This window comes from Misgurnus anguillicaudatus, chromosome 12, assembly GCF_027580225.2.
Source record: "Misgurnus anguillicaudatus chromosome 12, ASM2758022v2, whole genome shotgun sequence".
In the NCBI taxonomy this organism is placed as follows: domain Eukaryota; kingdom Metazoa; phylum Chordata; class Actinopteri; order Cypriniformes; family Cobitidae; genus Misgurnus; species Misgurnus anguillicaudatus.
Genome location: NC_073348.2, coordinates 5,724,351 through 5,750,407, shown reverse-complemented (window position 1 = coordinate 5,750,407; position 26,057 = coordinate 5,724,351). Strand labels below are relative to the sequence as shown.

The window sequence follows — 26,057 nt, the reverse complement described above, 5'->3', positions numbered from 1 at the left end:
GGGTTAGAGATAGGAGGGTATGTACACAAAATATCACTGTACGCGGATGACATACTGCTATATCTTACTAACCCTGAATTATCTCTATCCAAATTATCTCAATTACTAGAAGATTTCAGAGAAATATCAGGCTACAAAATCAATATAAATAAAAGTGTTATGATGCCATTAAATTTGACTGCAGAGAAAATGCCTTTAAATAATATCCCTTTTTCATGGAATACAGAAAAGATAGTTTATCTAGGGCTTAATATTCCTTCGAAGTTGGAGGAAACATTTTCTTTGAATTACTCCCCACTACTTAAAAGGGCAATAAGAGACCTAGAAAGATGGAACTCATTGCCGATATCACTAATTGGCCGGATAAATTGTATAAAAATGAATGTTCTTCCTAAATTTTTATATTTATTTCAAACTCTCCCAATTCCCGTCTCACAAAAGTTTTTTAATAATCTTAATAGCTCGATTAGAAAATTTATTTGGAATAATAAAACTCCAAGGGTTAAACTCAAGACACTACACATGGCTTTTAAAAATGGTGGATTACAACTCCCGGATTTTTTGCTTTATTTCTGGGCAGCACAAATGAGAGCAGTATGGCTCTGGCAGATGAATAACACTGATCCACCTGCATGGATACAAATTGAAAAATATCATGCAGGAGTAATCCCCTTAGACAAGGCTTTATTCATTCCCCTGACTTATGTTATAAAAGAGATTAACAACCCATTCATAAGGCACACTTGTAAATTGGGATTTGAGATAAGGAAAAAATATAAATGGCTATTACCATTATATAATAACACTCCATTTCATAATAACCCAGGTCTTCCTGAGATACTAAGAGATGGATTAACACAATATTGGTATAAAAAGGGTATTCAAGTGTTTGGAGATTTGTATGAGGAAGAAATACTTATGACATTTGAACAATTGAGAACAAAGTTTTCTCTTCCTATAAAACATTTCTTTAAATATTTTCAGGTGAGACACTACATTACTACATTACAGGGAGGTGACTTGAGACCCCTTTCCTCCCTCTCATTAGACAATATTATAAAAGAGAAAAGAGGTTCCAAAGGTTTTGTGTCATATATGTATACCTATCTTATTGATCTGTATGGAGAGGATGTACTACCTTCTAGACTTAAATGGGAAAACGATCTAGAATGTACTTTTGAAAAAGATGTATGGGAACTCATTTGTAAAAATGCTTTAACATTTTCATATAATTGTAGACATAGATTGATACAATTTAATATTATACATAGGGTATACTATACACCAGAAAGACTACATAAGATAAGTGATTCGTATTCGGAATGTTGTCCTAGATGTAAAATAGAAGTTGGTACATTATTGCACATGTTTTGGACTTGTTCAGAACTTGAAACCTATTGGAGAAATATAATACAAACAATTGACAAAATTGTTAATGTTAAACTTTCATTTGATCCGAGATTTGTAATATTGGGGGATGAATCTGTACTCCATCTTGATCAAAGGAAGAACTTACGTTTTGTTAAGATGGCTCTGATAGCAGCAAAGAAATGTATAGCTATTCAATGGAAATCAGAGAAACCACCAAGTCATACTGTTTGGCTCAAAGAATTGTCGTCTTATGTTCCTGTTGAGAAAATTATGTTTAATTTGAAAGGAAACTCATCAATGTTCGACAAGATTTGGGGCAAATTTGTTGAGTATATAAATAATTTGGATGGTACATTGATTGGGAATGCAGAGGTGATAATGTAACTGATTTACTGTAACACATTATTTGTATTATTTGATTTGTTTTTTTTTTGTTGTTTTTTTTTTTGCTCTTACTTTATTTTTTTTTATTTTATTTTTTTTCTTATGCATCTCAAAACTTTATTTTAATGTCCATAAGTGTTCTGTCTATTAGGGGGTTGTAAAGGGGTGGGAGGGGGATTAGAATACTTTTTGTATACTGAATTGAAGCTGTAAGTAATTTTTTGTGAAGAAAAAAGTAAATAAACATATTGATAAAAAAAAAAATGTAGAATTCTATCACTTGTACTGATTATTATTATTATTATTTGTGCTTCATATATGTATAGGCCCGCCTGAAAAGTCCGCTCCCCTTCTCACTCTCATAATGGGAGAGGGAGGGTGTTACTGCGCCGAGTTGAAGTACTCCCAAAAGTGCTATTACGCCATAAAATATAGTTGCTCTTTTAAATCCGCTTAGAAAAGCGCTACGTTTTATTTTGTACCACCAAACTTGCTTGTATAACTACTCGTCTTAAATAGGAAAAACGTTGATGTGTTTGGTCACTTCTAACTTTATCTCTAAATGGTACCATTGAATGAATGGGGCTAAGCTAAATGCTATCGAAGCGTCGCAGCGCGCTCCAGCGCTTACGTGCACGCACACAGATGATAGAGGGATGTATCAACAATTCTTAGTTAAGGTAATAACATATTTTAATATTGAAAATGAGTAGACTATTCCTTTAACCATGAGAGTTGACGGTGCATACTGATAGTGTTTGTTCTTAGGGGACAATTTAAAACTAATCTGGTGGCTCTGTTTTGGACAGTTTGTAATTTCTTTAATTGACATTTAGATGTAGATGACCATACTGTACAGGGGCACAATAATCCAGGTGACATAAAATAAAAGATTTAGCCACCTGTCCCACGATGTGTGTACTGTAGGTACATAGAAAGACATTTCCTCACCATTGCGATACCACAACCCATCTTCCTCACTATGATATCAATATGTCCTGCCTATGACAACTGACTATCTATTTTGGATTAAGATTTGGATTTCTGGTTTGGATTAAGATGGCGCCAGTATGTTTGGCATGCCGTCTTTCTCTCTCACTGCTATATGTGCTGTTTGTGTCAACTGTTGTGCAAAACGTTGTTTCAATATTGGTTTATGATCGTCAAACGCTACTGGATTTTCGATTCTTTGCTAAAGATCTGGTAAAGTGTGATAGTGGTGGGTACAAATCTCTGCCCCCGTTCCGATCGGAAATACCTGCTTGCCTTTACTGCCCCGAGGTTTTACATCTTCGTCAGAAGCCTAAACGCTACCGCCGTCGAGGAAAACGCAGCGGTCAGCTGGTAAGACGGAAAGCCTGCGCAGCACTTGTATCTGCTCCCCGAGTGGTCCCTCGTTTTCTCGTCTCCTGGCGATTGTTGGATCCTGTCGACGCCTGGCTGGTACCTGTTGTCGGCCAGGATGAGATTTTACGGAGGTCTCCACACCCATGCAGGCGCGGAGTAAACCGGCGAAATCTGAGGCGCGTGTGTCGAGCTTTACAGACACCTAGCACTGTTGACTCATCAGTACCTGTCAAGTTTGGATTGGTTAACGCTAGATCGCTAGCTAATAAAACTTTTATCCTTAAAGATTTCTTCACGTCCCGAGAACTGGATTTTCTCTGTGTGACGGAGACATGGCTAAGTGTTGGTGAGTCCAGTGCAGTTTCTGAACTTTTACCGCTTGACTGTTGTTGCTGGAATTCCCCGCGAACTGCTGGTAGAGGAGGAGGAATTGCCACTGTTTTTAAGAATGTTTATAAATGTAAGCATTTATGGTCATTATCCAAGTTTTCAAGTTTTGAGCTGAGTTTATTTGAACTGGGTCGTTCTCATACAGTTTTGTGTGCAGTAATATACCGGCCTCCAAAATACAATAAGGACTTTGTAAATGACTTTTCTGTCTTTCTGGCAGAAATTATGCCACATTACGACCGTGTCCTTATTGTCGGGGATTTTAATATACATGTATGCTGTCCGGAAAACCCTTTGTCAAAAGACTTTTTACATCTCATTGACTCTTTTAATTTTGTGCAGTCGGTGTCTGGTCCCACGCATGAACGCGGACATACACTTGACATTGTCTTATCGTATGGGTTGCCTATTTATAATCTAGAGATTAGTGATGCTGTATTTTCTGACCACATGCCAGTTTTATTTGAGAGTATGCTCGCCGAAAATATAGCAAAACCGCGTGTGAGTACACGAAATGTCGCATTATAAATCCCTCTACTGCTGTTAATTTTTCCTCTACTTTTAATCAATATTGTGACATACCTGATCCAGGTTGTAATGATACAGATGCGCTCAGCCTATGGTTTCGTTCTACTTGCAAAACTGTTATTGATATGGTAGCTCCATTGAAAACTAGGCAAGTTAAAAATAAAATCGAACCCTGGCGAAATGATTCCACCCGTACTGCCAGACGTGAATGTCGCAGGGCTGAGCGCAAATGGAAAAAAGACAAACTTCATGTGTCTTTACAAATATTAAGGGACTCTTGGAAGCATTACCAGACATGTTTAACAGAAGCCAAAAGGAAATATTTTGCTGAGATTGTTTTGTCAAATTGTAATAAGCCCCGTGTGTTATTTGAAACTATAGATTCAGTTTTAAACGTGCCGCAAACTCTCTGGCTTGATGCCTCATATGATGGGTGTGAAAAGTATCTTCACTTCTTTATTGATAAAGTCAATACCATTAGGGCTCAAATATCACCATAGGTCTATGACCCCTCAGTTCCTGTCCAGGGCTCTGCTATCTTTGACATGTTTGAACCTGTGTCTCTGTCTCTTTTACAAAAAATTGTTGGTTAATTAAAGCCCACAGGGTCTCCAAACGATATTGTCCCTCCTCGACTTTTCAAAGAAGTTATTGCTACTACGGTTCATCTATTCTTACAGTTTTAAATAGTAGTCTTTCTTCTGGGGTGGTCCCTAAGCTTTTTAAACATGCAATAGTGCAACCTGTACTCAAAAAACCTGCGCTGGATCCTGCAGACCCTGCAAATTTTAGACCTATATCTAAACTGCCTTTCTTGGCAAAAATCCTTGAAAAGATAGTTTACAGTCAATTAATGGCCTTTTTAGATGAGCACAATATTTCTGAAATTTTTCAATCTGGTTTTAAACTTTTACATAGCACGGAATCTGCACTTCTTAAAGTTTTTAATGATATTTTATTAGCTACTGATTCTGGGGACTGTGTTGTTTTGTTGCTTCTGGATTTGACAGCTGCTTTTGACACCGTGAACCATGATATTCTGATTTCCCGTTTGGAACATTGGGTGGGCATTAAGGGTATGGCACTGAAATGGTTTAGGTCTTATTTGGGGGATAGAACATTTTGTGTAAGTTGTGGCGATGCTGTGTCCTCATCTGCCCCACTGTCTTGTGGGGTTCCTCAAGGCTCAATATTAGGACCCCTTCTGTTCTCTCTGTATCTGCTCCCTTTGGGGTCTGTACTTAGGAAGCATGGCACGTCCTTTCACTTTTATGCTGACGATAGCCAGATCTATATCCCTCTCAAAAAAAATGAAACTGCTGGGCCACTACTTAAGTGTCTGGACGACATAAAAGCATGGATGGCTTTTAACTTCTTAAGCTTCAATGAGAGTAAGACCGAAGTTATGGTATTTGGTGACTCAACTGCCAATAATTTTATTGATCTGGGCTCTTTGAGCCAATACGTTAAGCCAACAATCACAAACCTAGGGGTAAAAATTGACCCTGAACTTAAGCTGGATAGTCAGATTAGGTCAGTGGTGAAGTTGAGCTTTTTTCATCTGAGAAAATTGGCCAAAATAAAGCCAATTCTCTCTAGGCAGGATTTTGAGATGGTAATACATGCTTTTGTAACAACAAGGTTGGACTATTGCAATGCACTTTATGTGGGGGTCAGTATGTCTTCCATTGCTCGGCTCCAGCTGGTGCAAAATGCTGCCGCACGTTTACTAACTGGAACACGTAAGTTTTCACATGTTTCCCCTATTTTATCCGCACTACATTGGCTCCCCATACAGCAAAGGATCCATTTTAAGATTCTATTGTTTACCTTTAAAGGCCTAAATGGCCTTGCACCGCCTTACATTTCTGAACTTTTACATCCCTATAGACCTACCCGCTCTCTCAGGTCAGCTGATAAACTGCTCCTAAGTGTGCCTAAAACTAAGCGCAAGCTTAAAGGGGATCGGGCTTTTGCGGTTGCGGCTCCTAGATTATGGAACGAGTTACCTTTATTCATCAGGCAGGCATCGTCATTACCAGTTTTTAAGTCTCTTCTTAAAACCCACCTGTATGCATTGGCGTTTGAAAACTGAAATTGAAAATTTGTGTTTTGTTATACAGATGGTATGTTGTCTTTGTATGGTTGTATTGCTATTAGTGCTCTTGCAGTCTTGTGTGTTTTCGGTGTGTTTTAGTGTTTTTATATATTTATTTATCTATTACTGTTTTTACTGTACAGCACTTTGTGTCCGCTCTGGACGTTAAAGCGCTTTATAAATAAAGTTTGCTTGCTTGCTTGCTTGCTTGCTATTATTGTGCCCAGTAATTTTACTTTATCCACCTGTTCTATAGGTTCCCCAGACCCCCAGAAAGTTCAAACTCATCTTTGGTGTTGATGACAGTCTATGACTCGATCCCAAAATAATTGATTTGGTTTAGAGATGTAATATTTAATATTATCGAGATGTTCAGCACCAACTTATTTTTTTTATACAATCAAAAACCATATTTAACTCAGCAGATAAAACATTGTCCAGTTCACTGACAGTTTTTGCAGCATAATACAAAGTGGAATCATCAGCATACATTTGTACAGTAGCTTTACACAAAACTAATGGTAAATCGTTTGTAAAAATGGAGTATAAAAGTGGTCCTTAAGTAACTGCAATTAAGTATTTTTTACGTATTTGTACTTTTATGAGTATTTTTTTATTTTTTGTAATTTTGTAATCTACTCCGCTACTTGAACTCATTCCCCCGCCAGCCTTTTTTTTCTGAAAAGTTGCCTGCCAGCATTTTTTGTGATTCGCACTAAAGTTTCACAAAATGCCTTCCAGGAAAATTTTCTTCTAAAATATACACATATAAATATATCAAAATAAAGAACAGACCCTCTGCTTTCAAATAAACAAACAAATATGGGTATTTTTCTTAAAAAAATTTTTTAGCAAAAAGCTGAAATAATTGCATTTCTGTGAAGGAATTTTGTTAAAGATCAGATTCAGAATGATTATCAATCATACACAAGAGTTCAAAAATTCGTAATTTTTTTGCGTCAGTTTTTTTTAAATAAATTGGGTAAGTGTGCCATCTAGCGGATAATCGCAGTATTACAGATTAACATAAAAACTTTTTTTCATGCAAATGTTTTCTCTTAATTACATTACAGATAATGAGGTCAGCCGGGAAAAACAGTACCACTCTCTATTTTAATACAGACTATTAAACAGGCAATATTTTTCAATTATAATTAGTTTGTTTAAAAGTAGACATTTCAGGCTTTCTTTAGATATGTGTATCATGTTTGTGTGATGAGTATTCCAGAGTTTCAATTGATTTTTGTAATATGTCAAACACGTAAGTGTATGATTATTTATGATGGAGTACTTTAAGTTGGTTTTGCTTTGATGAGGAGAAAACACATCAAAATGCATATTTTTGGACCCCAGGAAGTTAATGTATAACAGTAAAGAAATAAATGTTTGTTTTTTCTGAAGTGTATGTAAATATCTGGTTTCAACTGTATTTAGGCTTACACTTAATTCTCTGTTGCACTTCGTATAAATGCCTATTGCATGCAGAATCATCTTAACAGTTGTACAAAAAATGTATGCGCTGGCAAGAATGTCACTTGCTGCTTTTAAAAAAATAATGGTAAATATTCTGCATGCGCAGAAATTTTGAACAATACCGTTCTTGTCTTCGGACAACTTTGATTAACTTTTTGGATTTACTGAAAATGTTAAAAAGTGTAGATTTCCAAACATTCGTATTACTATATACAGTACTTTAAATATTTGTGTGTCTGTTACTATTTATACCCTGTGTCTCAATTAGTTCCCTAGGGGACAATGTTCACTTATTTTTCTGTCACGTGGCTGCTTAAGCGCGTTGTGATTACTCACAGCTGTTACTCATCAACAACTGCCAAAACCAACATCTCTCTCCATGTGTCTCAATTAGTTCCCTAGCTCCCGAGGTTGTGAATCAGTATATCGTGTACACAGGTTCGGGCACTGGGAAGGACCCTAGCTCACTTCACATTGGGACAATGTTCACTTATTTTTCTGTCACGTGGCTGCTTAAGCGCGTTGTAATCACTCACAGCTGTTACTCATCAACAACTGGTAAAACCAACATCTCTCTGACTTAATTTTAAAAACAGTACATTGTGAAAAATGCTGTCATTATTCTCTTACATATCTGTGCATAAAATTGGAGTAATGTGGAATAAGTTCATGCTAGTTGGCTTGTTCGATTAATTTAGCCTGTTCAACCTTGAACCTTCCAGGTAAGTTCTGTATGCTATGGTTTATCGTCTAAGGCTATGATTACATTAATGCGTTTACCTTTTAAAGGGCAATACTTTTGCCACATTTACGCCTTTCATTTACACTACGCCACCGTTTTCAACCCTCATAAACGGAGTCGTTCGTAAACGCTGAAGACCCTGTTTTAGTTTAAGAACTCAGACGTTGCCATGCAGTGTAAATGAACGTAGACGGAGTCTTGTGTAAATGATCAGCTGATGTTAACGTGACAGCGCATTATTTTCAAAGTAAAAATTATTTTTATTCAGGTAAATGGAGGTTTGCAACAAAGGTTTTGCCAAAAATAGTCAACATCTACCAACCAGCTATTATAAACGCTATATCAGATTGTTTTAACATGTATCCTTATAGATAATATATGTTTTATATTTATGTATGAGTGTTGTTGGGTTTGAATATTGTTGTGATGTTGTTTGTTTTGTTTAAATTTAGTTCGCTTATTACGAAAGATACACTGTAATTTTAAACGCCATATAGGGCGTTTTAAAGGCCAATATGAAGGGAGAATTGTAATGGGTTAGACATTATTTTCAATTTTAATTTAAGTTTTGTTTGCAACTTTACAATAAATTTCGTTTCATATAATTTGTCTCTTAATTTTAATTGATGTTTTGTTGATAAGTTTAAAAGGCAGTCAAGAGTAAACAGTCCGATCAGGCAGAATCACACACAAGGAGAGCAGGCAGAAACCCTCTGCTGCCTTGGCATTACATTATTCTATTAGGATGTAATTTTGAATACCTCCATGTACACAATTTCTGGACAAGATTCAAAGATTTTGTTTGGATTTGGAGTATTACTTATTGCGTTTTTCTATTAGTAACTAAGTTGAAGACCTCCATGCACTCTATCTTAGATTATCCTCATAATATAGTTTGTAATGGAGGTCTACATATTACATTATTTAATTAGGAAATAAAATTGAATAACTCCATGTAACTTCATGTACTCCATTCTAAATTATATTTGAAAACTGCCATGCTTTTGTTATTCTTTCCATTTCTGCTTTTCAATTTCATGTAAAACTGCTAAGGGACAATGAACAATTGTGACAAGCGCTATATAAATAAAATTAAATTGAAAAAACGTGATGCTAATGAATGTCATTCTGCATTGTTTGTGGCATGCATCTATGTGTTAATGTCATTTATATTTATGGATTTGGCAAAAGCTTTTTGCAAGTAACACACCTGCATGACACGCTTCCATAATTATAGGATGTTGCACGTCACTTTATTTGATCGAAACCAATTTTTTTTAGGACAAACACTGTGGTAAACATTAGATGATCATCATGTAACTGCTTAACATATTTTGGTGTGGTTATTGTTATAAAATTATTATCTCCAGAAAAAACAGTCACTAAGCTTCTAATAACTATTGTCCCCGAATGTGAAAGTGAGGTGATGTTCTTCTGTCTTACTACTGTAGGTGATTCTTATATCCAGTGTGAATGAGACCGTGTCCAAGGCTCTGCTGAAGACAATTTCCCAGCAGACAGGTTGTGACATCAAACTCGACATGGAGAAGAAAGATCTGGAGTGTCTGATGAAAGAGACAAACATGCAGAAGGAAGAGGTGGCCTTTATGGGTGAGAATATCATACTGATGGCTTTAAATAGTGACCTCACTGCAAGTTAAAATGTTGTGAATTTGAGTTCCAAGATTGCGGTCACAGAGTGGTACCATCTCAGCTAAAAAAATTATACAATACTTGCTTTTTTTAATAGTGCTCATGGAGCCTGTCCTTAACCCTCTGGGGTCCGACCATTTTGGGACACTGTCAGAGGTTCTGATGTACTCTTACATTTGGTCTTTTTTCAGTTGCTTTAAAACATGATAATGGCAAGTGTCTCATACCACTGCGTTCAGCACAAACTGGGATAAAATATTATATGAGTATTTTTGAGAGAAAAATGTTTATGCATGGTTTTTAAAAAAGCAACATTTTTAAGTCACTGATATAAGTCCACAAAACCCATACTAAACATGTTTTAACAAGACTTTTCTAAACAAAATCTAGTAGTCTAGAGTTTTTTCTTTATAATGATGTGAAAATCATCCTGCCTACTTATTCACATAAAACGTCTCGGTTACTATCGTAACCTCGGTTCCCTGAGAGACGGGAACGAAACATTGCGTCCGCTGACGCTATGGGAAACTCCTCCCTCTTCCGGTTTCTCTGAAGCTTTTATTGAACGCCAGTGTGCTGGCCAATGCCGCCCATGACAGCATATAGGGGCGGGACTTCCGCTGCTATATAGCCTGTTTAGGCGGCAAAATACTCAGATACTTTCTCTTCACCGTGACTGAAGCGTCTCGCCGTAGATCGTCGCACTTGTGAAGGACGCAAGGATCGCGTCCCTTACACGCGTTCCGGCAGAATTTTACAAGGATTTAGAGCTTCGCACACACGAGCTGCAGAGCAATGGGGACAGACCGAGTATAGCGAAGTGTGTTGAGTGTGGCCGCTCGCTTCGCCCAGCGATCTGTCTCGACACACACACACACACACACACAGCAGTGCCCAATGCATATCGCACGCCCGATTGGTGGCAACGTTGCTCTATACTATATATATACTCATACGTATATTATTTATATATTTATACATTACTAATAGCAGCCTGCATGCCTAGCTATTAATGTATATCTGCATTAAATAGAGGCTCATTGTACTGCATTGCACTATATACTCATACGTATATTTATATATTTATACATTACTAATAGCAGCCTGCACGCCTAGCTATTAAGGTATATCTGCATTAAATAAAGGCTCATTGTACTGCATTGCACTATATATGAAGAGCTCTTTTCCAAAACGCTATAAATCCATTTCAATAGTTTTCAGAAAAATTAAAAAATTTTACCTAGACCCACAAATTTTGTGAATATAAAATTTATTCTTTTAAAATTTTTTTTTTTTTTTTTTGTGCTCAGTCTGAACATGATGAATAATGATTATTAAATCAAACAACAAGATTGGTGATTATTAAGTTAATTATTTTTTTTTCAAAACGCTATAAATCCATACATTTTTCCATAAATTTATGTTTTTTCTTTGAAAACAAAAAAACAAAAATAAGAGAATATGCAACATATACTCAGGGACTCTTCATACTATAAATAAGTAAATTATTCAGATTGTGATATACATTGGAGCCAGTATGAAATAAACAGAATTACACATAACTAACTTTACTCCCTCCACCATTTCAGTTTTCTCCTTAGCAGGGCGTTAGGAACCTCTTTTACTTAACATATTTCACATCTCTCTCTCTCTCGTCTACACACAGTTTGTAACCTCACACGCACACACAGCGAGCTCCCCTCGATCTGCTCTCAATGACATACCATGTAAAAACGCACTCATAATGTCAAATCCAAAAAGCACAACTTTACAGATGTCTACAATAGCAGCTTATCATGGTCAATGTATCAAACGCCAGTCTGTCTATCCGCAGCCTATCGAACTATTCTGTAGTGTTCATGTTACGTTAGCAGGCTTCTTTACAGGAAAAAAGTTTATCGCGAAGGAGAAACGTACAAAACTGTATTAAACGAGCCAGTTCTGAAACGAAAGTTTTACATACCAAACACTTTGATGAAGATCGCCTTGCAAACGTGTACCTTCTCCGGATGATGTATTAACATGACATTAATCCTCATTTTGATGAATGAATGAACATAAACAAACATCTGTTCAGAGTGCCGCCATTGAATTGCGTCGAACGCTCGTCGAATTCTGATTGGTCGAGAGGATAAATCGCGTTTAGGCTAAAAATAGGCTCCGGCGCTATCGCGTTTTGGAAAAGAACGGCATCTTGTACCTACATTTTAAAAAGGAAATGTAGTGATTTGGCATGAAACATTCATGGAGCAGTGAATAGGTTCAGTACACAGCCAGATGACATTACAAACTCATTTTTTTTAAAAATGGCGTTTATCGCGTTTTGGAAAAGAGCTCTTCATATACACATACGTATATTTATATATACACATTACTAATAGCAGCCTACACGCCTGGCTATTTATGTATATTGACATTGAATAGAGAGGCTATCTCTTTCCTCACTCAATCCTGCTCTTAGCTCCCCGCCTGAAGGCCGTGAGCCGATGTGGATGTAAACTTTTGTGAGTTATGTCCCCAACTATACCAACAGAGGATAACTATCGTGCCTTACACATCCATGCAGTGTTCAGGCAATATCTCACTACAACACAGGTATCTGACTCCCTGCGTGCGCGTGGCGAGCTGTTACTAAGCTGTTCATTCTTAAGGAAATGTCTCTCTTTCTCTCTCGGGTTCTGCATCCGACCCTGCACAAAGCAGCGAGCCGCTGCAGACCCAGACTTGGTTTTTTATATGGCTCTATGTGCGGCTAGTGAGCTGGTGCCCTTCAGCGGATCACTCCGCTAGATGATTCACACACGTCTGCGTTGCGCACTGTGTGGTACAGTTCAGGAGTTTGCAACATCACTGTACAGCCGTTGACAACCTCTATTAAATGGCAACCTTGCTTCAAAGCACACAGTATGTAACTGGCACCCGACACACATAGACGAGCGGTTACTACCTGTTCCAGCGTATAAGGAGTGTATCTCCTCGCTCGGCGCTATTGCAGAACCAAGCTCTGTTCTTCCTTGGTTCTGTATAACACACCATTACTTTATGCCGCACAATATGTAACTGGAATCCTGTGCGCTGCCATCCGTTACAGAAATATCCCAGGTGCGTGGAGTCGAATCTGCACTCGTATCCAGCCATCCAAGCGGTGAGCTGTGACAGGTTGGACTGGTCCACCATCAGTGCGTGTCTGAACACACAACCCCTGTGGCCCTACTGCAGCCTCTCAGGCACATATGGCTCGCTCGGCGCTATTATGGTTTGTCATGGGTTTATAACATGTCCATATGATCGGTGGCGCACACACCTATGTTAAGCAGCAGGCTTGTTCCACAGCTGACAACATATACTGTAATAGGCACCCACATGTGTGATCGGAGCCATTGCAAACATGTCAATATGGAGCTACAACATCCCGATCGCTCGGCAATGTTTAGCTCATTACCTTACCCTGTGCAGCACTCAATTCCTCCCTTGGCTAACGCCGCCGTGATACAAACGGGAGAGAGTTATGAACGCCCGCTATATAGGGTATTTGTATATACTATTACCCAGAGCGGCTGCCAATTTGATTCGACACACACCATGGACTATATATGCCCTAAAGGGATTATAGGCCTTAAACCACCCTTAGCGCAGTTAGAGCATAGAACGTTGCATTCTACCTTACCATCTAGCTGATGTGAGCTGTGCCTGGTATGCTTCAGAGATGGGCTGTGGCATTCGTATACGATTGCTGTGACCTGCCCAGCTCATTCTCAGAAATTTCCCTGAGGGGAAATTTGGGATCCAGCTGGGTTCACTGGATCATTAGGTGCTAAATGAGGGCAGCACATTACTGCCACAGTGGCATAGTGGTGTTATTCTAATTTGGCAGTCGCAGTATCCGACGCCTATTCACAGTTTGTACCGGATTGCCAGTACAGCTGTATTACTGCTGATATATAAGTATGGAGCCGCGTTTTCGCTTCATCCTTGTATTTTCACACTAGCAATCTTGGCCATCGTGCATCATAGGTTAATACCAGCAAATACTCTGCGCGGATATGCTTGCTCTGCCCACGTTGGGCTTGGCCTAGCCGTTGCTGTGGTACTGTTACAGGTTTCTTATCGGCTGTAGGGCTACAATAAGACTTACATGCAGCCAGTGGCTGTATGCATTCTGTTCAGAATGAGCTTCTGATTGAGTCCCTGGAGATTCAGGCATCCAATCTACTTTGCGTTGGCTTACACAGACTGGGCGGGGATTGTGCACCGACTCAGCTAAGCATTGCGGCGCATGGACTTGAGTAAGCTCCACTGGAGCTGCTTTTCGCTGTTCTCACGGTGTGTTTGAATACATCTCCCATAGGGTCAGCGGACGCAATGTCGCGTGACCGCTTTCGAAAGGGAACGTCTTGGTTACTATAGTAACCTCGGTTCCCTGAGAGACGGGAACGAGACATTGTGTAAGCCGCCGTGTCACTGCTCAGATCAGCTCTACTGTTCGTTCAGTCGAAAGAATCTGAGTATTTTTCCACCTAAACAGGCTATATAGCAGCAGAAGTCCCGCCCCAATATGCTGTCATGGGCGGCATTGGCCAGTACACTGGCGTTGTTCAATAAAAGTTTCAGAGAAACCGGAAGAGGGAGGAGTTTCCCATAGCGTCAGCGGACGCAATGTCGAGTGAACGCTCTTGAAAGGGAACAATATATTGATTTAGAAATTGTAAGACACTTTTTGTTTAGAGGGGCCGTATGCGAGAAGGATTGATTGACAGCTAGCAAACAAAGACTCGCATAATGAGCTGCATAATGAGGCAGGAGGGAACTACAGTAAAGAATGTAAGGACAAATGTATACATGTTTGTTTGAGGTTTATTAAGAAGTTAACAATATAATCAAAATTTTCAGTTTATTTGGAAACAAACTCTATTCAAAAACTTAACTTGTATAAGACACTGATAAACAAAGTTATATGGTAACATGAGCCACACGAAGTTATGTCCAAAAGGTGTTTTTCCACTTCATAGTTTTGTACTGATAAGAGGGATGCAGACCTGTAAGAGAGTTATAAACAGCTGTTAGCATAAATTGTCCACAGAAATACCCTTACATATATAACTGATGGGTAAATATCACTGATACTACATTATAAACTGTCATGTACATAAACTAAATTCAGAACATCTCAAATAAACATCTGCAGTGATTAGTTATATAAAAAGCTGTTTTCAGATGACTGTTTTCAGATGCCCATCCCCTTATCGTGTAGCTTCTGTTTTAAACGCGTTTCTGTAAGCGTGTATGAACTTAAAAAACACATCGCATATGGCTATGGCGTCCATGTGCGCGAGCCTGCGTCTCCGTGTAACGCGGCGCTCATAAAAACGGTGTCGCGTGTAAAGCGCAATGTATGGAATTACCTTGCATGTAAACAATATGGAATCATTTTACAGCAAATCCCGCAGTGCAGCATTACTCAAAGTTGCCATGAAGGATACGAAAGTGAATAACTGTGTCTAACACTGTAAAACATGTAAAAGATATCCGCCATTACGGGAGGTCACGCGGATTTGTTTGTAAATAAGCATGTAAACATGGAATCATATTACAGCACACACTTAAAAGATACAGCAGTGCAGCCTTAGTGAAAGTTACCATGAAGCAAATAAGTGAATAACTGTGTTTAACACTGTTACAACATGCAACAGTGAAATACGCCATTACGTGAGATCTCTTTACTTCAATGCAGATTATATAAACGGGCATTATTTGTTTTCGATTATATTTAGCTTGTTTAAAAGTAGACATTTCAGGCTTTCTTTGGATATGTGTATCATGTTTGTGTGACGAGTATTCGCGGAGTTTCAATTGATTTTTGTAACGTGTTTTAAAAGACAACTGGCGGAGACAGAAATGTCTGGATGCACACCCTGTTTATTTTCTTTATTTGACAAAAACACAAAGATCGGTTGTTATTGTGAATGAACACATATTAAAGAAGACCCTTTACCGTTTCAAATGATGTCAAACACGTAAGTGTATGATTATTAATGATGGAGTATTTTAAGTTGATTCTGCCATGATAAGGAAAAACACGTCAAAACGCGGCGCAGCGTTTTTGGACCCCAGGGGGTTAACCTAAGCAAATGCTCTACTTTAAACCCACCAATATAAATATTATGAGAAAAGAATATTAACCAATAACAATCTCCCCCTTTATCTGATCTTGATTAAAAATACATTAAATTACTAGGGCTGTCAATAGATTAAAAAAATTAATCTAGATTAATCGCATGATTTCATGAGTTAACTCGCGATTAATCACAAATTAATCTCACATTTTTATCCGTTCTAAATTTACCCTAATTTAACACTTTTCAGGTTTTTAATACTTTAATCATATATACATATATAGATGCTTTATGCAAATGTATGTTAACAACAGCCTGTTTACATTTTTTACAGAATCACCAGCCATTGTTTTGTATATGAATTTTCCTTTCAGAAGATTTTTCTTCTCCATTTTTGTTTGCTGCTGCATCATTTGTGACATGTGCTGGCAAACTGAGTAGGAATTATCAAATTTTAAAGAAATTGTTGTTCTTTTTTTGACATTCTCTTTTAAAACATAGAACAATGCATGATTTGTTGAAATTTAAGAAAATATGACAGAACTACACCTATTTGAAGTTGAAAAAGTCAGCAAAGTTAAATTACCACAAAAATTACCACATCCATACATTAAATTACCACATTGATACCTTAAAATCACTGGTAAAACTAATAGATTTAGCACACACAAAGCAAAAACATCATCAATGTATGTTAAACTTTTTTTCTTTTGAAGACATTGAGACAGACTGCTTAAAATCTAAGTGATTTAATATAATGTTCCCCTTCAGATATTTTTACCCAACAGTTAACCAAACATTTACTTAAGACATAACAGCGTGAATTCTTATCATCCTACCTGCGTGAATTCTTATCATAACAGATATTTGTAAAACTGTAATTTTGAGTAGATGTCTATATCCGGGTCGCGCACTCTCGATGTCAGTCAGTCAGCATGAGGAAGATCGCTTTTGAGTCTTGTCGCTCTTAATAACTTTTTAACATTAATCAGGTACCGAACTTTATCTCTCTTAATGACTCTTTTAACATCAACCAACACCTGCAGTCTATTTTCTAAGTCATGCATAAAAGCGAAACCAAAATGAATTGAGACGTATCTTTGTATTAGATTAAGCATTAAGAGGACGGTAACGTTACACCTCTCAGACGTATAAATAAAGATAATTTCAGATGTCCAAAGAGCATTTAGAGCATTGTATTTGCTATACGATTTGCTTAATGTTCTTATTTCTATGAAAACCTTTGACTCATTTAGACAGGTTCACATTTGTCTGCATCTGTGTTCATTCAACTATGGGCTGGACCAAGGTTCAAACTGAAATTGCGCGTTGCGTTAATCGCTGTTAATAAAATTAGTGGCGTTAAAATGAATTTGGGTAAACACGCTATTAACGCGTTAATTTTGACAGCCCTATAAATTACATACAATCATTTTTACATTTACTCTCATTACATTGCAGTTCTAAAGAAACGATGCAGAAATTTCAGCCCAGTTTCCCCAATGCTACAACTCCAAATCAGAAAAAGTTGGGACACTGTGGTGATTGTGAGTGGAAGGGTAATGGAATAATTTACAAATCTCATGGACTTGTATTTTATTACAATAGAATATAAATAACATATCAAATGTTAAGAGTGAGACATTTTGATATGTCATGCCGGATGTTGGCTCATTTTGGATTTCATGGGGGCTGCACATTCCGAAAGAGGTTGGGACAGGTAGCAACCAAAGGCCAGAAAAATCAAATGCACATATAAGGAACAGCTTAAGACTAATTTGCAACTTATTAGGTCAATTGGCAACATGATTGGGTATAAAAAGAGCCTCTCAGAGTGGCAGTGTCTCTCAGAAGTCAAGATGGGCAGAGAATCACCAATTCCCCCAATGCTGCGGCGAAAAATAGTTTTCTGAGTTTCTCAGAGAAAAATTGCAAAGAGTTTGAAGTTATCATCATTTACAGTCCATAATATCATCCAAAGATTCAGAGAATCTTGAACAATCTCTGTGCATAAGGGTCAAGACCGGAAAACCATACTTGATGCCCGTGATCTTCGGGCTCTTAGACGGCACTGCATCTCCATACAGGAATGCTACTGTAATGGAAATCATAACACGGGCTCTGGAATACTTCCAGAAAACATGAACACGGTGAACACAATCCACCGTGCCATTCGCCGTTGCCAGCTTTAACTCTATAGGTCAAACAAGAAGCCATATCTAAATATGATCCAGAAGGACAGACATTTTCTCTGGGCCAAGGGTAATTTAAAATGGACTGTGGCAAAGTGGAAAACTGTTCTGTGGTCAGACGAATCAAAATTTGAAGTTCTTTTTGGAAAACTGGGACGCCATTTCATTTGGACTAAAGAGGACAATGACAACCCAAGTTGTTTTTAGCACTCTTTTCAGAATCCTGCATCTCTGATGGTTTGGGGTTGCATGAGTACGTGTGGCATGGGCAGCTTACACATCTGAAAAGGCACCATCAATACTGAAAGGTTTATCCAAGTTTTAGAACAACATATGCTCCCATTCAGACGTCATCTCTTTGAGGGAAGACCTTGCATTTTCCAACATGACAATGCCAGACCACATACTGCATCAATTACAACATCATGGCTGCGTAGAAGAAGGATCTGAGTACTGAAATGGCCAGCCTCCAGTCCAGATCTGCATCATAAAGAGGAAGATGCGACAAAGAAGACCTAAGACAGTTGAGCAACTAGAAGCCTGTTTTAGACAAGAATGGGACAACATTCCTATTCCTGAACATTGGTCCTCCTCCAGCTGTTCCTTATATGTACATTTAACTTTTCCGGCCTTTTATTGCTACCTGTCTGAACTTTTTTGGAATGTGAGCTCTCATGAAATCCAAAATGAGCCAATATTTGGCATGACATTTCAAAATGTTTCACTTTCAACATTTGATATGTTATTTATATTCTATTTTGAATAAAATATAAGTTTATGAGATTAGTAAATTATTCCATTCCTTTTTTACTCACAATTTCTACAGTGTCCCAACAGAAATCATTCGAGTATTCCCGACTTGATTGGTTCAAATAACAGAATTTTGGCTTAATTTATATTGCTTCAAGGACACAATAAACAGTAACTGCTGTTTTTTATGGTTCCGTTTTTTGGCAGTCACAGCAGCATTGAGTTTTTTTACATTAAAGCAACACTATGTAGTTTCCATGTAAAAATGACTTACAGCTCCCCCATGTGGTTGAAAAGCGCAACAGTGCCTGGTATCAGACACTCTTCTGCAGGCAGGGGGAGGGGCGGGGCTGTGTGCTCTACCCTCCACCGCCACTTTCAGAGTGTGCTTGTAGCAGCTAGGAGGTTGCTCAGGTTGCAGCAACAGTACAATTTGTCCAGTTAAGAGTTGTTCTATCACTGAAATAATTTTAAAGACATTATTTAAAGGTAAAAAAACTACTTAGTGTTGCTTTAACATTCAGTAATCGACTGCAGCGTTTTTTTATCACTGCACAAAAAAACTTAATTTACTCTTTGATTGTGAACATAAAGATACAAAACTTTAAAGTCTCTAGTTTTTATTGTGTCCACGCCATTAAAAACAAAATGTGCACAATCAAAGAGTAATTTAAGAAAATACACATGATGCATGGTCTGTTTTCGCTCACCAGGGCTTTTTACACCTGGTCAATTCATGCATTTTCTCTGATCAGAAAGCTATCCGATCATTAAAAGACCTGGGGCCTCATTTATAAACGTTGCGTACGCACAAAAGGCGGCGTACGCCACTCTCTACGCAATAGTTGTTATTTATAAAAAGCAAACTTGACGGGAAAATGTGCGGTCCGTCACGCAAGCTCGGACCCAGGCGTACGCACAAAAACGGGTGAAATGAGAAATGGCGACACCGACGGCAGATGGAAGGAACACGTGAAAGTAAAAATGACAACACTACCTCTCATAAATAACATGAAGACTTCTGTTGTGTCGAAGTCTGTTGCCACTATGTTCCCCCTATTTTTCCCTTCAGTGTAGTGTTTTTGTGGCGTTTTTATCACGTTATAGGTTTTATTATTTATATATTTAAAGTTTTAATGGCTACTGAGATGTATATGTGTGCATTTCTGTAATGTATCTGTATTGTTCTTAATGGTAAGTCAATTATTTTTACAGTATGAATCATATTATATGTATAATATTTATTTAACTATGTATGCAAACATTACATTTTTAAAACGACCAGTAAAGGAAAAAAAAAAAGAAAAAGACAGGCTATATTTTAAAAGAAATACCCTAATAGAAAACTGTCAAATGTATGAAATATTTAATAAATTGTATTATAAAATACATGATATTATGCCTTTTTAGTATAACCAATTAAAATCTTTAATCTTTCTAAATGTAACGTGATGAAAACGCTATAAAAGCACTACACTAAAGGGAAACATAGGGGGAACTGAGTTCGACACAACACTTCACAAAGCAAGTCTTACAATTAACAGCCTACACGAACACCCGGTTGATCGATCAGCAGTGAAACAAAAAAATAAAGAAATCGAAAATTACAACAGAAATTCAAATGAACACATATTTGCTAAAAGAAAAGTGAAATATGTTCTGCAATAATATTGGCATGTTGTGCAATTCATCCTCATAAAGAATATAGTTAACAGAACGAAATAATGTACAAAACTGATATTCTTGTCAATGTGTCCGTCTGGCGGAGCATATATAGATGCAATTACATAGACAGATAGATAGATAATTAAGGAGATATATAGTTAGATAGATAGATAAATAAATAGATAGATGTATTAATTGTCCACTGGGGAAAGTTGTTTTCATAGTAAACCATATCTTCATAATCTACGGAATTATGGTATTCATGCATATGCCTTTAGTGTGTTTATTTTTGATAAAACAATGTATAGCGTATGTCTCAACCATTCAGGAAGCAACAAGAAATTACATTTGCGCTGAACAATGTTCCATTTCCACGTCGATTATTACCGACATCTGTAGCTTGTCAGATGCAATTAAATGAATGGAAATAAAATGCCCCATCACAATGCGTAATGCCCACACTGTGCCCTCCAAACAACGTTTTTCTCCTCTTTTCCATCTCGCCAACGATAACTTCTACTTCACATTGAGTGAATTTACGTTTTTTTTTATTTCCTCTATGTGTTTGCCATGATTTCGCAATCAATGCATATTAACTTGTGGGCGTTTCACGGACTATTTATGGGCAACTATGGGCGTGTCATGAAGCCGCAAAAGCTGCGCTACATTTAGAATTGATTGTGATTTATTAAGGGAAAAATGCGTAGGATGTGCGTGCGCACGGTTTTATAAATCCGAATATTTCTGTGCGTACGCACGTCCTATGTTTCATCCGTACGCCACTTCTGACGCAAATCCTACGCAAAGTTTTATAAATGAGGCCCCTGGTGACAAATGCCCTCCTAAATGTTTTCGAGACAGATTTTAATCTGATTGCTCAAACCACTTCAAGAGGTGGTCTAGGATGCATTCCAGATGAAAATAGACAAGTGTAAATACATCTGGTTGGTCAAGCCACATATGTCAGCGCTTTACTCCTCGTCGCAAGGTAGCCAGAAGAGAGACAAACAAACAAAGACGACACGCTTACTGCTTATGGAGCAACAGTGGATAAAAAAGGTTTCTAGAACCAATAAAACAGTCCAATGACAAACTCGAATGATATTTAACCAAGAAATAAAACTTTGAGAGAGAGTTTTGTCAACGCTTTTCCCTGTCATGGATAGGGTTGGGTACCGAAACGCGGTGAGCCTATATGGGCGGTACCTACCGGACCGAATCAGAACACAGATCTTAGATTTATTTATGTTATAGGGCGGGTAAAATGTTTTCCGTCTATTCGTTTTTGTTAAACGTTTGGTTTAATATAAGCGAGTCATTTTACATTTTTATTGTTGTTCTGTTTAAATAATAAAAAAAATGAACAAATAAGCATTCGTAGTAATGAAAATTATGTCAATTAAATCTTTCATTTATTTGTGTTTTAACGCAGATACCATCCGTCGAATTCGTTTGATTAATAAACAAGCAATATAAGCAAGTTTTTCATTGGAGCTACTATTTTATTGGAGTTGAGTTTTTCGTTAAGAGTAATAATGAACAAACATTTTAAAAATGTATTTTATTAATAAATGGAAATATTAAATAATCTAATGTTAAAGATTAAATAGCCAACTTTTAAACTACTTTGCCAAATATATTTTCATTTAAAATATGCTCTATGTTAATAAGTTTAAAATGTGAAAAAATCCTCTTCTGCACATCCCTAATAATACAAATCGAACAAATTTTGTAAGAATATATGTCCAGGTTTTTTTTATATTCTGACTTAAAAGAACTGATATTGGCCTGAGATGGGCCGTGGCAGTCACGAGTGTAAAGTGCATCGGAGACCAGCAGAAAGCGTCAAAACGTGAATGGTTTTACAAGCCGATAAGAAAATATTTTGGGTGAATTCCAAATGCCGTTTTGCACCATTGAAGGGCACTTCACGAAGAGGATTTCGCATGAACAGTCGATCCAAATAAAGAGAAAAAGACGCTGTATTTTAATGCTCTATTTGCCAAGTGTGTTTAATTAGCCACACTATGAGACACAATTGCGCAACTTTCTCTAGAGTTCAAGAGATCTGATCTTCGAAGGGAATAGGACATAGGGAGGATCAGTTTCGATTAGAACTCGCCCTTTATCTTTTTGTGAGCGGCAGCCGTGTAGGCTTTAACCAATCATTGAACAGATTATTAACAACCAATCACTAAACATTTTTCTGAGCTCAAAGTGGAGTGTTGAGAAGATTTTATTTTATTCACAAATCAAAAATTTCATAAAAAAAGAAATCAAGAATGCAGGTCTTAAAAGATGATGGTGCTTTAGGCAAATCATTAATAAACAAATGACAAACAGAGAAGAATTTTCATTGTGTTTTATCCTGTACTTTCATCTACCATCTTTCTGTGACTCTTTTTTTCAAAGTACCACTTTAGGCACCGGAACCGTTTTAAAAGTATCGATTTGGCACCGGTATCGAAAAAAACCCAAACAATACCCATCCCTAGTCATGGACCTGTACATTTAATCATTGTGCCATCTCACTCCTGCAGTTGATCCCCACGGTTCAGCTCGCATGCAATTGGCGGATTAATATGCAAATTTAAATAGGGAATAGTTTCTAAGGCTTGCAAATGTTAACAATCAAGTGATTAAAAAAAAGTAACCACAAAAAGACGCTAAAATGAGCAGATTTCTGTACGCACATGCGGTTAAATGTGTCCGCTCCAGCTCCAATCTGATCATCCTTTCAAAGATCAGAACTCCTCGTGTGTAAACTATAGAGAGAGTTGCGCTACTGTGTCCTACTGTAGTCCATTAACATACATTTGCTGATTAGAGCAATGAAAAACAACGTAACGTTTTTATGTGAAGTGACTGTTTATGCTGCATCTTCTTTCTGAAGTGCAGTTTGGAATTCGCCCTCGGCCTGTGTGTGGGCATGCGTTTAAGTACCCTCAGTAGTGCATATACATATACTTCAAAAAGTAAGCCAACATAAAATCTTTCTGTTCTTGACAGGGCACATACACACAAAATGGTCTCACAGTATTCTTTTTCTAATAAAACATTTGTTTGTCTTAGGTAAATTATAGAGTCCAAAACCAGTCTGTGCTTATTTGGTCTTAAAGAGACAGTAACCTCAATTAACATAGGCCTACTTAAGTCTGTGTCATAAATGTTAATCAAACAACCCAAGACAAAGAGAAAATCAATTCTGTGGCTCTAAATAATAATAATAATAATATTAAATTTGTACAATAAAGAGAGTGTTATTATTCATTTCATTCGATTTCTGTACCTAATGCTAATTTTAGACCTTACTTAATGTGCAACTTTGTTCTTTTTTATAAGTGTTTGTATTTTCTTTATTTATTTATTTTCTTTATTTATGATCCGATCCATGCTTTAAAAACCGCAATGTGATCCGAACTGTGAGTTTTGTGATTCGTCACAGCCCTAAACAAATCAGATCTATCCAATCAGAGAAAACAAATGAATGACCAGGTGTAAAAAGGCACTAAGTGAAGTCCTTTCAGAAATGTGTCACAAAATTAACTTAGCAAATACTTGTCATACAAACAAAAGAGAAATGTCTACATAATGCTAGAAATGTCTATTTTCTAATGATATAAGTGGAATTGAAAACAAAAATTCTGATTCAGTGTAAACTGTATGAGAAGGAAGAGAGATACCGTCTTTCTCCTGTTACTTTATTACCTGAAATTAGCTGAGATTGCTATACCATGCGCCATTTAACCCCCTGGGGTCCAAAAACGCGGCGCCGCGTTTTGACGTGTTTTTTCCTTATCATGGCAGAACCAACTTAAAATACTCCATCATTAATAATCATACACTTACGTGTTTGACATCATTTGAAACGGTAAAGGATCTTCTTTAATATGAGTTCATTCACAATAACAACAGATCTTTGTGTGTTTGTCAAATAAAGAAAATAAACAGGTGTGCATCCAGACATTTCTGACTCCGCCAGCTGTCTCTCAAAACACGTTACAAAAATCAATTGAAACTCTGCGAATACTCGTCACACAAGCATGATACACATATCCAAAGAAAGCCTGAAATGTCTACTTTTAAACAAGCTAAATATAATCGAAAACAAATAATGCCTGTTTATGTAATCTGCATTGAAGTAAAGAGAGTACCGTTTTTTTCTGGCTGACTTCATTATCTTTAATTTGGTCACGCCCACAGCTGTTGACATAGAGACAGAGCGCAGTTATGCAAATTTGAAAACCACGCCCACCGGGGGGGAAAGCGATCCAACCGTCTTCATTGACTTTGTATTGCGAGAAGCCGCCTCCTTGTCATTTCTGGCTTATAACAAAAAACTGAATAATGCCTAAAAGCTGCTGTGTGACAATATGTACAGCTAACAAGCCAAAGAACCCAGAAATAAGTTTTTATAAGCTGTCGAGCCGTAAAACTTAGTCTTTAAGGAGAATAAAGTGGATCGCCGACTACGTTTCCCCTTAGTGGACGCAGTTCTACTAATAGTAGTACTATGAAAAGTTGCCTGTATCCATTTCTGTGTTTTTAAACGCTTGTTTTTTGCGGTCGACAGCTTATAAAAACTTATTTACAGATTAAACTTAAAAACAGATTAATACCTAAAAGCTGCTGTGTGACAATGTGTACATCTAACAACCCAAAAAAACCAAATACGTTTTTATAAGCTTTCAACTTCAAAAAAACGAGCGTTTAAAGACACAGAAATGGAAACAGGCAACTTTTCATAGTACTCCTATTAGTAAAACTGCGTCCAATAGGGGGAAACGTAGTCGGCGATCCACTTTATTCTCCTTAAAAGCTGGTTTTACGGCTCGACAGCTTATAAAAACTTATTTCTGGGTTCTTTGGCTTGTTAGCTGTACATATTGTCACACAGCAGCTTTTAGGCATTATTCAGTTTTTTGTTATAAGCCAGAAATGACAAGGAGGCGGCTTCTCGCAATACAAAGTCAATGGAGACAGTTGGATTCCTTTCCCCCCCGGTGGGCGTGGTTTTCAGGTTATGACGCGCTGCGCTCTGTCTCTATGGTAATGAAGACACGAGCTGTTCAAACCACAAGCAAAGCGTAAAGTTTGATCAGATTTAAAGACTTTTCACCGCATGTTTGGATTATAAACTTTATACACACACGTGAGGAATATCTTCATTTATGTCTGGACATTAAGGAAGAGAAGCATTTATCTTTAACGTTACCTTAGAAGAACAATGGAGGACGCACTGCAGCTGGATTAGAAGTATGTAACGTTAACAGTTAATTTATACCATTTATATTTGCTATCATGTAATATGCTCATGGCTTGTGCAGTTCAGCCTACATACAGTAAGCAAC

General features: G+C 37.4%; 1 protein-coding gene across 1 annotated transcript in view; it reads left to right on the top strand.

Moving 5' to 3' along the window:
- LOC129445959 (N-acylneuraminate cytidylyltransferase B-like) overlaps window positions 1–26,057 on the top strand; it is a 50,559-nt gene that overhangs the window by 22,431 nt on the left and 2,071 nt on the right. Inside the window, exon 7 of the mRNA XM_055206942.2 lies at window positions 9,785–9,944. Within this exon, the coding sequence (XP_055062917.1) occupies window positions 9,785–9,944 (160 nt within the window). The remainder of the gene's footprint in view (window positions 1–9,784; window positions 9,945–26,057) is intronic.